This window comes from Rhincodon typus, chromosome 2, assembly GCF_021869965.1.
Source record: "Rhincodon typus isolate 14 chromosome 2, sRhiTyp1.1, whole genome shotgun sequence".
Taxonomy (NCBI): domain Eukaryota; kingdom Metazoa; phylum Chordata; class Chondrichthyes; order Orectolobiformes; family Rhincodontidae; genus Rhincodon; species Rhincodon typus.
This window is the reverse complement of record NC_063333.1, coordinates 35,812,479-35,830,729: the sequence shown is the minus strand read 5'-3', so window position 1 is coordinate 35,830,729 and position 18,251 is coordinate 35,812,479. Positions and strand designations below refer to the sequence as shown.

The following is an 18,251-nucleotide window of genomic DNA, read 5'->3' as shown; positions in this document are numbered from 1 at the left end:
CCCCAGCAAAGACGAAACTACATTATGAACATGAGCACTTTATGATCCCTGGAAGGAAGCATTGTTTCAGCTGATAGGATTGTTTGGAATGTGAGGTGGTCAGAAGGTAGGAGGTGAAAGGATAAAAGTTGGATCTCCTATGTTTGCACAGAAGGATGCTATGTTTGAGGAGGTTATGCATTTTGGTAGGCAAAACAAAGACAGACTTTTTTTTTAAGTAAGGAAAGGCTTCAGAAATCTGAAGGACAAAGGGAATTAGGAGTCCTAGTTCAGGATTCTCTTAAGGTTAATGTGCAAATTCAGTTGGAGGTTAGGAAAGCAAATGCAATGTTGGCATTCATCTCAAGAGGGCTAGAATACAAGAGCAGAGATATGCTGCCAAGGCTCTATTAGACTCTGTTTAGACTGAATTTGGAATATTGTGGGCAGTTTGGGCCCCGTATCTCAGATCCAGAGCAGATCCAGAGGAGGTTTGCAAGAATGATCCTGGGAGTGATGGGCATGCCATATGAGAGACAGCTGGGGACTCTGGGTCTGTGCTTGATGGAGTATAGAAGGATGTGGGGGATCTCATTGAAACTTACAGAATACTGAGAAGCCTGGATAGAGTAGACATGAAGAAGATGTTTCCTTGAGTAAAAGAGATTAGTATCCAAGGCAGAGATTCAGATTTGAAGGACAACTATTTAGAACTGAAAAGAGGAGGAATTTCTTCAGCCAGAGGATGGTAAATCTGTGGAACTCATTGCCATAGAGGGCAGGGGAGGCCCAGTCATTGCCTGTATTTAAGTCAGAGATAGATAGCTTAGTAAGGGATCAAGGTTATGGGGAGAAGGCGGGAGAATGGGGATGAGAGGCATATCAGCCTTGATCGAATGGTGGAGCAGACTCGATGGGCTGAATGGTCTAATTCGGCTCCTGTATTTTATGGTCTAATAGTAAAGAAAATACTCTGTGAAGGATACTTTGACACAATGCAATCCAGAAATTAATGTCTTTTACTACAAAATCCATAGAGTAGTAACTCAATGTTGGCACAGATACTTACCCACTACCCAAGACTTTAAACAATTATGTTCCTGGGCATGATTAATCTTCATTTGTTATAACTGAATAAATATTGAGTGGTCAAAAAAGTTCTGAAGAAGGCCCACTAGACCCAAAACATTAACTGTGTCTTCTCTCCACAGATGCTGCTAGACCTGCTGAGTTTCTCCAGCTAGTTCTATTTTTGTTTCAAATTTGTTGACTGATGACCAGTTCTGTACATATCTATAAGGTTGCAAAGTGGAGTCGCTCAGAGAAGTATGATTCAATTTTTCCATTGATTTCTCTACATCTACGGTAGGCGTGCAGAATGCGCTGCCGGCAGTAGAAGTGGAGTCAGATACTTTAGAAACTTTTAAGTGACTCTTGGATAGGCACATGGAGGATAGTAAAATGTAGGGTATACAGGGTAGTTTGATCTTAGTAGGTCGGCACAACATTGTGGGCCGAAGGGCCTGTGCTGTGCTGTACTATTCTATGTTCTATGTTCTAAGACATCAAAGGATAACAGTGGTATATTCAGATTTTAGATTTTAGATTTAGATTTATTGTCATATGTATATAAAAATACAGTGAAAAATGTTCTTTTGTGCGTTATATGCAAAGTGTCGCCTTCCGGTGCCATCTTGAAACATTAAGTACAATGCAGGATTCTACTGCAATAAAATTCACATTTCTCTCTTCTTCTCATTCCTCCCCTGCTACTCTTCCAGTCGCTGCTTGACATCGGTTGGAGTCTGTGAAACATGCTTCTTGGTCTCTGTAACAGGCTCTGGGGTCTCGGTTATGGGCATCTGCCTCTGCTGCATCCAAGCTGGGACCATGGGTCTGGGGATGTGCAGGTTCTGTACCTCCTGTTCCTCATCCAACACTCCTCTAGATGCTGCTGTTGGTCATCAGTCATCAGGGTTTTCTGCCGTCCCTTTCACTGACTCTTCCTCTCCTTAGTCTGTGAGTGTGGGCTGGGGGAGTCAAGCCGGAACCCGCTCCTCACTGCGTGGGGAGACCCTAGGCTGGGATGGAGCCTGAAATAACTCCACAAAGGCTTGGTATCCCGTCACCAAGTCATCCTTTATTTACATGTGCATAATACATCACACTGACCCAGCTGGCACAGCGGGGACTCCTGGAGTGAACAGAACCCCTGACACTCCTGTTTATATCTGTCAGCCAGGACTCCCTGATTGGACCAGATTAAAAACCCCCAATCAGTGAACACATATTCTATGATCCTGTCTGATCTCATTCCAATCACTATATCTCTCTACCTCTAAGTCCTGTGAGGAAAGCCCATTCTTTTTCCTGTAGTTTCTCCTGAGGCATTTTCGCTCCAGGTCCAGTTCCTCCGACACTGCCTCAGACACTGACAGTGAGTACCGGACCACAACCTGCTGCTTGTGCCCAGAGCATCTTGGCTGAAATTCATCTTCTTCTTCAGGCAGTAATAGCATCAAGACTGCAGCATCTGCCACGTCCACCTCATCCTCAGAGATTTCTTCAACACTAGCTGGAGGGGGAGAACGCATGGGCTCTGACAGCCTTGCAGGATGTTCTGAGGGGCCGAGTATGTTATGCTCATGCCTCTCAGGTTTGTGAGGTTGTAGCTTTCATGTGATCCATGTACATGTTTAGGATCATGTTACCAAGTGACCCTTTATCTACACCCGCATTGTACATAACACTGACCCAGCTAGCTCAGAGCCAGCTCTTAGATTGAGCAGAACCTCTGACATTTCTGTTTATATCTGTCAGCCAGGGCTCCCTGATTGGACCAGATTAACAGCTCCAATCAGGGAACTCATATTCTATGAGGTCCATCTGGCTGACCTCGTTCCAATCACTATGGAGCTTGGTCTGGCTCATTCCTGGCATTGACGCCACTGCCACAGCCATTGAAGGCTTCCTCCTTCACCCACCACTCTCCAGACTTTAAAGAAAAGAAAAAAAAGAATAAAAATATAAAGAGCAAAAGCAAAATGAAGAAAAGAAAAAAAAGAAAAAGAAAGCAGACAGGAGGAGACAAGCCCTGGGCTCAGCCCTGCTACGTCAGAGATTCACATGAATATTGAGTGATTTTGTCTCTAAAACAATGTAAATACTTCTGTAAAATTCACTGGACTTCCTGAAGTCTGGATAAAAACTCAAAGAACTGCGGATGCTGTAAATCAGGAACAAAAACAAAGTTGCTGGAAAAGCTCAGCAGGTCTGGCAGCATCTGTGAAAAACAGAGTTAACAGAACAGGAAGGGTCACCAGACCCGAAACATTAACTCTGTTTTGTCCTTCACAGATGCTGCCAGACCTGCTGAGCTTTTCCAGCAACTTTGTTTTTGTTCCTGAAGTCTGGAGTTTTAGATCAAATTAATTGATGCTGATATTTGAGAAATAGTACCATGATTCATGGAAATGCCCACACCTGTATAGATTGAGGGTGAAAGAAAACAAAACTTGTCTACCCAACTTAGTTGAATGACTTATTTTCAAGCTTTTGCATCTATTTGCCAATCTCCTCATAACATTGTATGTCTATAAGCTGTGTACAAAGCAGGAGGAGTTGGCAGCATTGCTGCCAATGGCAAAATACAGATACCCTGCTTTTGCTAGTGAAAGCTCACTTCTTAAAGTCAAGGTGAAATAAAAGTTTGCTCCCAAAAAGTTCTTGAAAACTGTGCAGTGGGCCATGAAAAGGGACCCAGACTGATGAATGCTGCTCAATACTTCACACCCCAACATTCATGCAGGAGCACTCCCTAGCACTCAGGACGCAGGTATTCCTTCTTACTTTTTGGAGGGCAGGAAATTGTACAGAAATCATTCAGCTGAATGTTGGATCAGCCAACAGAGGAGGCTTGAGGGGTTGAATGGTCTATTCCTGTTCCTATTTCTTATGGTCTTAAAGCTGAGGTTCGTAGACAAATCTTAACCACCTTAATATGAATAAGCATGGGCACAATGAATTGTGGTTCTCACTCCCAAAATTGGGGCCAAACAATTTGATGTAGTTAGTTGTAATAGTCCAGGATGGTGGTAATTCAATGTGCTCAAGTCCATGAACGAGAAGCAGCTACATTTCAATGAAGAATATCACCTGGGTTTTCAGGATAGTGGTCCAGGGCAATGCAAAAACCTGGAGGAGCAAAGTGACCTTGCATTATGCTGCTGGAAGCACGCTACATGACTGAATTTTTTACCTAGTGACTCTAAGGAAAAATGCATACAGACCTAGGTTTGACAAATGATTTGCTGTATAAGGAAGAAGGAACGTTGCAAAGCCTCCTTCTCAAAGATACAGCCACTTGCATAACATAAAGATGTACATCAAATATTATGATTATGAAGGGATAGGCAGCAATGTACAGACATTAAAAATCTCAACAACTTCAGAGATAAATCATCGCACAACTCTGTTATTTACTGCTAATATTTAGTACCTGTTATTAAATGTAACATGTTTCTATTGTGCACAGAGTTTTGTTGTATTGATATGTGAGATGTGGGCATTGCTGGTTGGGCCAACATCTATTGGCCATCCCAAGGTGACCCCAAGAAGGAGGTGGTGAGTTCTTGAACTGCTGCAATCCATGTTCTGTAGATTCTCCAATGCCACTAAGGAGTGAATTCCAAGACTTTGATCCAACAACACTGACAGTGCAACACATATTTTGAAGTCTAGGTGGTGGGTGGCTTGGAGGGGAACTTATAGGTTGTGGTGTTCACATATACTATATTGGCATTGTCCTTCTAAATGAAGTGGTCATGGGTTTGGAAATTACTGTCTCAGGTCCCTCAGTGAACTTCAGCAGTACACCTTATAGATGTGCCTATATTACTGCTACCAAGCATTGGTGCTGGTGGAAATGAATGTTTGTGGATGTGGTGCCAATCAAGTGGACTATTTTGTCCTGGATGGTATCAAGCTCCTTGAGTGTTATTGGAGCGGTACTCATCCAAGCAAGGGGGGAGTATTTCATCACACTCCTGAATTACACCTTGCAGATGATGGACACATTTTGGGGATTCAGGAGATGAGTTACTCATAACAGGATACTTAGCTTCTGAACAACTGTTGTAGCCAAAGTATTTATTTGGCCAGTCTATTTTGGTTTCTGGTCAATTGTAACTCATAGAATGTTGATAGTGGGGAGATTCAGTGATGGTAATGCCATTGAATAGTTTCTGTAAAGATCAATTAAACATTGCTTAAACAGAAAATTCTTGGACCAATTGAATTAGCAGCATAAATTAATAAGTTCTCCGAGCGTTGAGAGTTCAGCTGGTATCTAGAAATGGCAATCCTTCACCAGCAGGTAACAACTAAGACAGGCAAGTATTGCAGTCTTCCACCCTGGGATATGATCCTGAATGGATATGTTTAGATTGACCCTCCCAAAAGGAGATGGTAGTGGCTCTATGGAATTCTTTACCACAGACAGCTGTCGAGACTCAGTTATTCAAGTTACCATAAATAAAGTTGTTTCAAGTAGCAGCATGCCCTGGCGACAGTCAGGATGCCGGTATTGGGATTGAAGGACGAGGAAGATAGGGAGAAGGCAAATGAGTGTCAGTATTGTTAAATCATCTATAGATTCATATATGTTGGTATTAAGGTTGATGTAGCCAAATTTTTAATCAGGAAGGGAATCAAGGATTATGGAGGAAAGGTAGGAAATTAGCATTGAGGATTATGAAATGAGCTATGATGTCAATGGCAGAGCAGACTTGATAGGTCAAATGACCTACTTCTGCTCCTGCATCTTATGGTCTTAACATGGGAAAGCAATGGATGTTGGTAAGGGTTGGGATGAAAAGGATGAAGGACTTAGATAGGATGCCAACTGGTATTTCAATCAAAAACCAGACGCCAAAATTTGGCAAGTAGAGGGTTAACATCTCTGTTAAATTAAAAGTTGAAAGAAGTTCATCTGAATGCATGACAATAGACAATGATAATCACTCACAGTAAATTTTTGTCTAGAGTGAAATAACTGAAATTCTCAGGTCATGCTAATTATAAGAACTTATTAGGAAACAGAAGGTGTTCCTATTTACAGAATATGCAATATGGCATGTTCAGCAATTAGCTCATTTCATTGGTATTCAAGGTTTTCTTTCTGTATATACAAATGCAACTTCGCTCTCATTCCTTTCATACCCACAGGTAAACACAAGGGAACATTCCATTCCCCATTACACGAATTCCTCCTGAATTTCCTCCCAAATATTACCTGAGGACTGGGGACCCTCCCTTCAGGTCCTCAATGATGGCCTCCCACCACCAAACATTCCATTCCTGCCTGTTAGATCTGTCTGGTTTGACTGGGAGGCTGATAGGTCCTTTACAGCAGAAGGCACGGGATTAAAATCTACCTGCATCAGCTTCATCTGCAAAACCTCTACCCTGAAGTTAAAATGGAGACAATGGAATGATAGCAGGGAAAAGTTCTGAAATACATGTTACATTTGGGTGCAGGAATGAACTGGCTACGTTTCTAAAATATAGATGCAATGAGAAGCTGGGAGGTTAAACTGAAATCAATGCAGAATAAAAAGCAGACTATTTGAGCCAAAAATCCTACATTTGTTTCAAAAGTCTCCATATTCCCTTAGAATTTACTGACTTCAAAACGTCAAATTGAAAAGCTAGTAATAGATCCCGTTCAAGTCCCACCTGCTCCAGAGGGATGACATAACATCTTTGAGCAGAAATTAGAAAATATTAATGAAATGATTTTGCTTCTCCAAAGCATCATGCAAACTATATAGAACATTAAGTTAGTCATAGAAAATCACATTTCTTTAATTGCTTGTTGAATGTGGCTGTCTCTGACAAGGCCATCATTTATAGTCCACCCCTCATTGCCCTCGAATAGGTGATGCTGTGCCACGGGGTAGCTTGGCAGGCAATTTGAAACTGCAGTAGGTAGTAAACCAGATGACAGCAGGTCTAGAGTCACTTACAGGTTAGCCTACTGGACGTTATTGAATCAAGGGTTTTACAACAACCTGGTTGCCACCATTATTGGTAACAGCTTTTATTCCAGGTTTATGCAATTAACTAAACTTATATTCCTCAGCTCCTATGGTGAGATGTCAACACACACTGTTATGATCATTAATTCTCACCTTCGTGATTACTGCCAAGTCACATAATCATGTTGGTACCATGGCAATACCTCGATCAATCAGCATCCATTTTCCATCCAATCAGAACTTTCCCCTTATACAGTATTAATGTTGGTTTTCTCTTTGAATTTGTATTCTTGTGAAATGTCCTGATGACTGTAAGATGAAAAACGTTGCTAAAATGTCTCCTTTGTCTTGATGAAACCTTGGGTAAGGTTGAAAGCTCATGACACTAACAAATCAGTACAGCCTCTGGATCCCACTCCCAAACCAGGGCAAATAAAATCAATGGACCCTACCTCCAGGCCATCTCTCCCAGACCCTCAAACCATACTTCTAAGGAGGAACAGTTGTGAGCCCCAGAGAATGTACTGCAAAAGGCTTCCTCCTCACCCTGCATCTGTGCAGAAACAAACACCTCAGTGGTTAATCTATCAAGAACAGAATAAGGAGTCACGTTCTTGTGAGCAAAGCACTGACACAGGTTTGCAGCTACAAGAGGAAGAAACGGCTGAGGGCTCTAACCCTCAGAGGATCATTGGAGAACAGGCCTCCATCAAGCTCTTTCCAGATGTTGAGCCTCTAGACTGAGCAGTAAGGAGCTGATGTAAATGAATAGCCAACTTCTGAAGCTTCTGGCAAAGGTGCCATAGATCACGAGCAAACTGGAATGAATAGCAAAAGGGTGTAATCAAATTCTGAGGTGTTGTAACCCATGATCACATTCTGCCTCTGTGCAATAGTCTGTGAGCATTGTGGAGAGGTAGGTCTAGTGGAACAATTAGTATCTGTGGGAATTATATATTAGATATATAAATCAGTGTGCATATATTTACAAGGACCTTGACTCCATCATTGAACCATGGATGAATGAATTTATCAGTTAGACAAAAAGGGGCTGAGGGACTTTATCTTCGTCCTGGTGCCCGAACCCCTCAAGGGATGAGGATGGTGCTATTCTTACTGAAAATGAGGAGAAGCGACAGACAGGCACCATAGGGTCATCATTATAGAGGTTCTCTGCCAGACCACATTCCAACTGACAGGGACCCAACTGCCTCCATCAAGTCAGGCTGAGGAGGGTGCTCTTGCTTCCTTGCAGGGGTCTATTGCAGCCCAGAGCCCTCTGAAGTCCAGACCACTAGATGAGACCTGCTGAAGTCATCTGAAGTAAATCTACAACGCCTTCAGCAGTCTTCCCCTTCCCCAAGTTCAGCTGTGGCTACTAAGGTGGCACCAAAGACATTGCAGAAATAAAGGTTTATAGAGTCATACAGCACAGAAACAGAGCTTTCAATCCAACTCATCCATGCTGATGAAGTTTCCCAAACTAAATTAGTCCCGTTTGCCTGTGTTTGGCCCATGTACCTCTAAACTTTTCATAATCACGTACCTATCCAAATGTCTTTTTAAAGGTTGTAACTGTACCAACATCTATCACTTTCTCTGGCAGCTTGTTCCACACATGAACCACCCTCTGTGTGAAGAAGTTGCCACTCAGGCCCTTTTAATTTTTCCTTGTCTCACCTTAAAAAATTCCCGCTAGTTGCGAACTCTCCTACCCTAGAGGAAAGAACTTTGCTATTTACCTTATCTGTGCCTCTCATGATTCTATAAACCTCTGTAATGTCATCCTCAACCTCCTACGGTCCAGTGAAAAAAGTCTCAGCCCTCCTTAAAACTCCAATATTCCAGTCCCAGCAACAACCTTGTAAATCTTTCCTGAGCCCTCTCCAATTTAATGATATCCTTTCTGTTGCAGGGTGACCAAAACTGGACACAATATTCCAAAAGTGGTCTTACCAACATCATATACAACCGTAATATGACGTTCCAACTCCTATGCTGAATGGTCTGAGCAATGAAGGCGAGCATGCCAAATGCCTTCTTAACCGCCCAGTCTATCTGTGACGCAAATTTCAAAGAATTATGCACCCGAACTCCTAGGTCTCAATGTTCAACAGGGCCCTACCCATTAACCTTGCATTTATCCAAATTAAAATCCATCTGCCACTGCTCACCCCATTGTCCTAATTGATCAAAATCCTTTTGTAATCTTAGAAAGCTTCTTCACTCTCCAAATCAGCACCAATTTTGGTAACATCCACAAACTTACTAATCACGTTTCCTAAATTCTGATCCAAATCATTTATGCGACTCAATGACTTTATGAAAAGCGACAGTGTACCCAGTGTGCTATCCCTGCGGAACACCAATGATCACAAACCCCTAGACTGAAAAACAACGCTCCACTATCACCCTCTGTCTCCTACTGTTTTGATTCACTCAGTTGAATGTGGTTGTACTGTGCAGGGACACATGCAAACAGACATTGGGCTCTTACTGTTTTGTGTATTGTGTACGATGCCTTCTTTTGGGAAATACCTTAGAAGAGAAATAGTGGTTGCTACTTTTTAATTCAAATCATTCACCCTCTACCTTTCCCCTCTACACACTATTTGCTGTTAGATTCCTGCTTTTCCCTGATCCCTACACCATCCAGGTCCCTATGCCCAGCTTTTACAAGTTCTTTATTCAGTAAACCTACTCTTTGTTCCTCCCCAGCACAATTAATTACCCATTCGTGTTCCCCAACCTTGATGTATAGCTTCTACTCTTCCTTGTCTCCTTGTACCCTTGACCCTATAAATATGATTCTTCCCTCAGCTTCATAGTTTCCTCCCTCCATTCCCCAGGATCCTTCTGTGCCTGACAACATTTTCCTTCAAGTTTAATTCACTGCTGTTCCTTTCAGCCTAATCCACCCATTTCCTAAAACTTTGGAAGTGAGATCCAGTTTGAGTTAAGCCCTGATTTCCTGTGTCATTCAGGCTTGTCAGCCACTTTGGCTGTCTCGTAGTATCCTTACAATGTGGAAGCAGGCCATTTGGTCCATTAGTCCTCACACCAACCCTCCAAAGAGCATGCCACCCGGACCTAGCCTCACCCTATCCGTGTAACCCTGCATTTCCCATGGCTAACCCACCAAGCCTACACATCCCTGGACTCTACGGGCAATTTAGTGTGGTCAATCCACCCAATCCATACACCTTTGGACTGTGAGAGGAAACCAGAACACCCGATGGAAACCCATGCAGACACAGGGAGAATGTGCAAACTCCACACAGACAGTCACCCAAGGGTAGAACTGAACCTGGGTTCCTAGCACTGTGAGGCAGCAGTGCTAATCACTGAGCCATCATGCCACCCACTTGGGCAGGATTTTTAAAGTCTTCACCTCGCTATCGTAAGCATTTACGAACTATAAGCAAGTCTGCATATGACTGAGACTTCTCATGAGCTGGTTGGTCCAGTCAGGTTGCCCTTTACATTGTAAGCATTTGTGCAAAGAAAAGGTTTGGTTATGAAGTAGCCAAGTTATTAAAGAAGTTTGTACTCACCAGAGCTTGAAGAAGTATGTCCCACCAGGTACATGACTTGTATTTATAGTCAGAATTGCGAACATACATGCTTCACATTTTTATGCCTCGCAAGATTACAGACTTGTATATTATTCCTGTGGTGTGGGGTGTTGATGAGTATCCATTATATGTTAATGAATAGAAACAAGATTATAGACCATCAGGTCCAGGAAAGCCGAACCACCTGCAAGGTTCTGAGAGGACCAAAATTTTAACCCATTCTTAGGAACCCGAATCTTTTCCTCCCACCCAAATACATTCATCCACCAGCCCAAGTAAAAGCTCCAAGCAGGCTTGGAAAATTCTACCCATTGAAGCAGGAACTGGTAACCAAAAATACATAAGGACCCGGTAAATATCATTGGTTGCAATATTTGATTCAGTAAGCTTGATGTGAGATTCAGACTGGGTATTCACGTTGAGTTAAATCTTCAAAATACTAAAGCTTGGAATTTGCTGAAAGAAATTAAGCTTCCACAATAAAGAAAAAATTCAGAGGTATAAAGAAGTGAATGTAATGTTGGCTTAAGATCTCTGAGTTAAAGGAGAATCCGATATTCATGCAAGGATCATTAAGTTCTAATTTGATTACTCTCATTTTAAGAAGAGTTTCTTCCCCACTGTTAGCAGACTTATGAACAGACCTCTCATATATTACAGTTGATCTTTTTCTGCACTTTCTCTGCAGCTGTAACACTATATTCCGCATTCTGTTCCATTACCCGGATATACTTAAGTAAGGTATGATTTGCCTGGTTAGCTCACAAAACAACAATTTTCACTGTATCACGGTACACGTGACAATAATAAATCAAGTCAAGTTTGTATTCTGAAGATTCTAGTCTCAAAAATATAGCATACACAACCTGCATTTTCAAAATGGTTAGCAGTCAGGCCAAATCCTGGATATTCTGAATCCTGGACTTATTGTAGAAGTTTCTGAGATAATCTAATAGGATAGAGCCTTGACTCAACCCAAACGTAGCCAAGTGGAGCAAAGGAAGCAGTAGGAGAACAGAAACATCAGATGACAGTTTATTTGCCCTGGACTTTCACTGGGACCAGATACAAGACAATGGAAATATTCCTGGGGAGACCAGATATACCTTCAGAAAAGAATGAATAGGACACAAGTAGAAGTCCAAACCCAGACTTCAGGGATCAAGGTGGAAACATTTTCTCTGCAGGTTGTAAAGCAGCTCTTTTACACGTTGAGCATATAGAAGTTTCTGCAGGGCACCCAGAATCCCCTCTTCATGTCATTCCTTTACATTAACACCCTTTTTGTTCCTAGTGTCACAGGTACCCAATATTTTAAAGCAGATTATGGGGCTCCTACCTATCTGCATGGTTGTTGGCAAACATGTTACTAGTGTAATTGTAAGGATTGCTGGCTCCACATTTTCATAGCTTTTAGTTTCCTACATGCTATCATCTCTTTTATGGTTTAATTCTGATGTGCAGCACCCCATGTTTTAACGCATTTTCTACACTTCTTAGCCAGCTGTCAAGTATTTGCAGCGGTCAGGCTTTGACATCCTGGTCATACTTCATGAAGTTTTTTTTCAAACAATATACCCAAATTTAAAAAGTTCTCTCCAGGTGTAATCACATTTCTTTCACTGTATTTTGTTCAGGTAATGATTTGGCAGCATTAACAAGACAAATGTTTAACGTACCTAAATGGAATTCCTTTTCCTGCTATATTTGCAAATGCTGTGTTCTCATGCTAACTAGTTATGAACTTATCTGCCAAAAGCAGCAACAGTTGTTTCTAGGTTCGAAGGGAATCTTCTGGTTATTTAGATTTCTGTTTTGATTTGATTTCATACATAACTATTTTAGAAACAGATGCCTTATCCATTGAATAAATGATTGATTAAAATGACTGTTCAAGTAAATGGATATTTGACACCTAATGGGATAGTTATGAGATTAGGTTTCTGAGCTGTACATCATTTAACATTGGTTAGAGTGTCTTGTCAGATCTCAGCCAGATCTCCCCAGAGCAGGAAACTAACTGCTATAATTAGTTTCTACCCAGTCAGATATAATCTCCTGCTGTCAGATAATGGATTGTCGGCAAAACCAGTTGTGGATGTGAGTGAAAACTGTTGTGTATTTCCTGGAAGGGCTGTGTTAAGAAGCAGCCTGCAGGGGGAAAAAGAAGAGGATAAACTGGAAGCACAATTAAATTGTATTTTTCTTTACCCTTTTCTATCTTTACAGACCTCCTGCCAGCATGCGATGGGGAAGGAGTAACTTTCACTTTCTTGGAACAAGTTTTGGACATTCTCCTTGAATACATTTTGAAAACATTTGATAGATCTACAAAAGTAATAGATTTCCACTACCCTGATGAACTGCTTGAGGGATTTAACTGGATGCTGGATGAACAGCCGAATACTTTGGAAGACATTCTGGCGACTTGCAGAACAACACTTAAATATGCTGTGAAGACAGGTATGAAAACAAAACTGCTCGTTGCATGTCGTGAAGCCAGTGTGATGTTGATTTCATTTAGTAAATTTTTTTGTCTAAGGTGTATCTGTACAGTCTGACTGACAGATAAGACATGTGTAATAATTATCACAAATATTTCACAATGGTTTACCACATGACCTCCCTTTAAACTATCAAAATGCGTAACTACTTTTGAAATGATATATGTGGTAACAGCAGATAAGGACTATTGGACTGCAGCAATCCAGCTGAGAAATGGTATAACTTGTTGTACAAGTTTTTTGGATTGGTGTATCATTCACTGCTTGATCTTATGACCTGAATTCATGGTACACTGAAAATCACATTAGCTACTCCAGTGAAAGGCTATTCATCAAGATCATTCTCTCTCTACAATCCTGGTAGCATGATCTACAAAGTACCAGAGTTTAATTTGTAGGGTCATGTGGTTGGATGCTTGTCTAGAGTGACATTCAGATTCTTTTACCGAGTTGACCAAGTTTTGGCAGTCATCAAACTTTTAAGTGCTAAATCTCTTGCAGAAGGGAAAGAACAGAAACAGCATAAGGTTTCAAAGGAGGATAAACAGTCTCCCAACCTACTGCTTTCCAGTTAATTGGTTTACTGCTTCTGAGGTTTTCTGAAATGTATTCTTGACCCAAATACAAAGGATTAGTTCTAATTCAGAGATCTGAAGCGGAGTCATACTGGCCTCAAAACATTAAATCTGTTTCTCTCTCCTCAGTGCTGCCAAACCTGCTGAGTCTCTCCAGCATTTTCTGTGTTTGTTTCTGATATGTGCAGCTCCTTCTGACTATTCATGAACCAGACAATTTCAGGTCATGCAATGGGCTGGATTTTCACAAAAGCAGGAACGATCTCTGAGTAGACAAAATAGCACTGGAGACCTGATTCCATTCCTGCTCCTAAATATGGCAAGTGATTAACACTGGGAGGAATGAGGCAGGGGTGTAAATTACATACCTTCACAGATGTAAGTGCATAAGTAAATGTATAGCTGCCTTCAAACAGCTCCTATTTTCATTAGTATTTAAAACACAACTTGTGGACTTTACATTTTCCAGAGAAGATCTAAGCTGGAGACATCCTTGTACACCTTTTGGGTGAGGTAATGTGCCCTTTTGTAGGGGTCAAGTGCCATTTGGGATTGTTGAAAGTAGACATGAGTGTGTGCAAAGTAGTAAATGCTTTAGAATTGTGAAGGGAATTGCAAAGATGTCAAAGCATTTAAATTTCCTGACTTTTAAATTTAAAATCAAGTAGTCTGCTGTTTTCTTTTAAATAAGTGATCACTATTTCACTGTTGACATAAGCCTGAGGACTACCATTACATGTTTAGCGTAGCATGATGACTTTACAACCTATTTTTGTCAGAGTAAGGTCCTTGTCAGCTCACAATTTGATTGACTGCTCTAAGTGGTTATGAAGCCTTTGATGTGAGGTTATGCTTGTAAATTCTCAGTTCTATAAGAGAATACTTTGTTGAAGAAACCTAAATGTATTTTTTAACCAATTATGTTTTTGTTTCACATAGAAACTTTAAACATTGTTTTACTTTTGTTTCAGCATGGGTGCTAATATTTCCCCATAGTTTATAGATGAGATCACATGAAGACTTTAAAGGCAAAGGTTGGAGGTTTAAGTATGTGGCTTGCAGGAGTTTACTCTAAATTAGCACTGGAGAATGAAAGGCTATGGGGTGTGGGTAGATAGGCATAGGTTGACATAAAGGGATGAGGGTCCATGAAAGTTTAAAGGGTATAGGTTGGCTTGGAGAGTACACAGAATGCCAGTTCTGAGGAAGGGTCGCCAGACCCAAAACGTTAACTCTGTTTTCTCCTCCACAGATGCTACCAGATCTGCTGAGTTTTTCCAGCAACTTTGTTTTTGCTCCTGATTTACAGCATCTGCAGTTCTTTTGGTTTTTACACAGAATGCCAGGGTGTCTTGGGCATAACAGCTTATAAGTTAGCATGGATGGGGCAGAGGAAATAGTTTGGGGTGAGGCAATGTGGCAGAATAAGGGTTAGAGAGTTGTTTTTGTTTTCTTGATAATTTTTTTCATAGTTGGGACAAAATGCCAGAGCCACGAGGCCACTTTTCAGACAACCTGTCCCCACACCAGACAGATCCTCTGACTGCCTCTGCACCTTTTGGAAGGAACAACCTCCAGTACATCCAACCCCCAGAACCAAAATTGGTCCATCCAGGGCACTTGCTCCCATTTGCAGAGATGAAAATTTTCCAAACTCTGTGCTCATGTCTCGGGGCAGAATTAAGGCATCATGGTAGGAAAGAGCAATGGAGAAGCACCTTGGAGAGAAATAAAAAATATATCTTCCTCTCATTTATAAGATGAAAGAAAATTGTCAATCAGATCGAGGCTTTTGGCAGTCATGCCCTTCAGCCCCTTAATTATGGGTAATACACGGTGACCTGATTAGTATTTTCCTTGCCTCCTTTTGTGCATGGTATATCTTCATAACATTCTCTGAGTGGACCTGCTTTGACCAGCAATGTATAATGTCAGAGTCCACAGATGTAAATCCTTTGTTTCAACATTCAATGGTACAATGGCATGCAGAAGTATTTGCTTTAGCTCAGAAACAGAAAAAAAAGTCGTCTGCTTGGAGAATCTAGAGCACAACTCAAGAATCTTAAGATATAGTGATAGGTTATTCCAGATGAAATCACTTCGGGGCTCTTTTGGCACAGTGGGAGTATCCCCATCTCTGAACCAGGTGATCTGGGTTCAAGTCCCACCTGCTCCAGAGGTGTGTAAGAGCATCTCTTAATGCGTTGTTTAGAAAATAGCTTTTTGTTTAGGAGTGAAATCAGGAAGCACTTTTGTATTCAAAGGGGAGTGAAAATCTGAAACTCAATCCTCGAAATGGCTGTGGATGTGGCGTCAATAGACATTTTCAAAAATGTGACTGATAAGTTTTTATTGGGTAAGGGCAGAACAGGATATGGAATCTTTGAAATGTCTCTCCTGCAGATTTCAGCAGTTCAAGGAAACGACTCACTACCATCCTCTCAAGGGCAATTCAGGATATGTGATAAATCCTGGCCTAGTCCACATGTTGTGAAAAAATATTTTTATTGAAAAATCAGCAAAGATGTGATTGCATGATGGAATAGACTTGAGGGGCTGAATCACAGAAGCCCTACAGTGTGAAAGCAGGCCATTTGGCTCACCAAGTCCACAGCAACCCTCTGAACAGCATCCCACCCTATTCCCGTAATACTGCATTTCCCCTGGCTAACCCATCTAGCCTACACATCCCTAGATACTATGGGCAATTTAGTATGGCCAATCCACCTAACCCACGATGACCTATAATGGTCCTACATGATGAACACTTTTACATTTTCCCCATTTATTCCTTTGTTTTAGAACTGTCTTTTTCTGTATTCATCAATGAGTAAAGATCATTTGCTAATCAAAGACGAAATAAACTGTAACACGAGAACACTGGTTTTGCGTTAGTTAGTAAATTGAGTCCAGGATTTGAATGCAGCATTAAAGAACCAGAGATAAGAGTTGCATCAGTTAATCTGACATAACCAATGACACCAACCCATGTTTAAACTCCTCTGATGTTAATGTTCTTTTAAAATACTAAACTCCTCTGATGTTAATGTTCTTTTAAAATACATCAATTGTTTCATTTGAGCTTCTCAGTAAATAAAATTGGAATCTGGGAACAAACTGTTACTTTACAAATACAATTAAAATAAAGCCAAACCCAAGTATATTGCTGCTCTGTCACACATTGTCTGGTTTAAACTTGATTTCCAAGTCATTTTGCTCTAGTTGTTCATGTAGTCAGATTAAAAGGAAAGATAAGTCCAGGCATCTCTATAGTTTCTAAAAGCTAGTGAGTTGTAAGCAACATTTTGTTTACAATAATTGTACAAAACAATTGCCCTCTTTACATGTAAGAACATTGTCAATTTCAAATGTTAGATGGCTTAACATCCTTACCTTCTATGAAGTTGAGATCCCTTTTAACTTATTCTAACCTGCTCTTATCATTGCCACAGTTCAATCTTTTTAAGTATCATGGTGATGGTTTTCCAAGACATGGCCTAAATTTTTAATCGAGGTAAGGATTAGCAGCGGACCGGTGTGCAAATTGGCACTGCCTAGACTCCTTTATGAAAATCTGAATCATTTACAAAGAAATCGGGATGGGGTTGGATTGGCAGCTTGCTAGTGAGAGGCAGGTATTCAGGCACTGGCAAATTGATATAATTCAGTGGTCTAGTAAGGCCCTGTTCTCACCCTCACTAAGATGTACAGATGGCATGCAGGCAGTGTGGTCCTCCAAGATCATGTCCTTGTAGCTTTTCTTTCAGACATTCAAGGGATGTGGGCACCACTGGCTCGGCTAGCATTTATTACCCATCCTTGGTTGCCCTTGACAGGATAATGATGAACTGCTTCTTGAACCACTGCAATGCATTTGGTGTGGTAGCTATGGCAGTTTCAAAGAAATGAAGTCACCTTGCCTTCTCCCTCACTGTCTCTAACTTCAAAGCGGAAGGTCCTGGCCCTGCCAGCAGGACTGTCAATCTGTGGGTACTGGAGGCACTCCCATTGACCTATCAGTGCCCCAGCCCCAACACACACTGACCAACTCCATTAACCCCTGACCCCACAACATCACCCCTGACCCATATCCTTGTGTCTGCTTATCACTGACCTGTGTGGGTTTGAGACTTGAACCAGTTGGGATTTTACATCTGAATATACAGAATGCCAATTTACTGGTGCCACTGGGTCTAGAGCATTGTTGTGTGTTTCATGTTGGAACAGGGATATTAGAAAGTTGGAATAAATGCCAGTAGGTCTTGGGAAAATAAATGGCAGCATTTCTTTTTCACAGGTGAGCTCAGATTTAAGAATGCATGCCTGAGGTTGCATAGCTTAATTATCTTATTTGATGATAGCTTTACACAGGGGAATTTGTTTAGTCCTCATACCTAATCAACTGTTAATCTAAAAAGATGGAAAATGTAATCACATTTACACCCTACATATAAAGACCAAAACAATTGACCAAATTTAATTAATATTAAAGCAACTTTAACAAATACAAAGAAAGAGACATCTCTAAGTATTCCATTTTATCTTTGTCAAGCTCCAAACTTTATTCAGGGAATAAAGTTT

The 18,251-nt window shown here is 41.1% G+C and overlaps 1 protein-coding gene across 1 annotated transcript in view; it reads left to right on the top strand.

The window, feature by feature from the left end:
* The window catches only part of gad2 (glutamate decarboxylase 2), a 131,218-nt gene that overhangs the window by 44,018 nt on the left and 68,949 nt on the right, over positions 1-18,251 (top strand). The window contains exon 4 of the mRNA XM_020525646.2: positions 12,821-13,054. Within this exon, the coding sequence (XP_020381235.1) occupies positions 12,821-13,054 (234 nt within the window). The remainder of the gene's footprint in view (positions 1-12,820; positions 13,055-18,251) is intronic.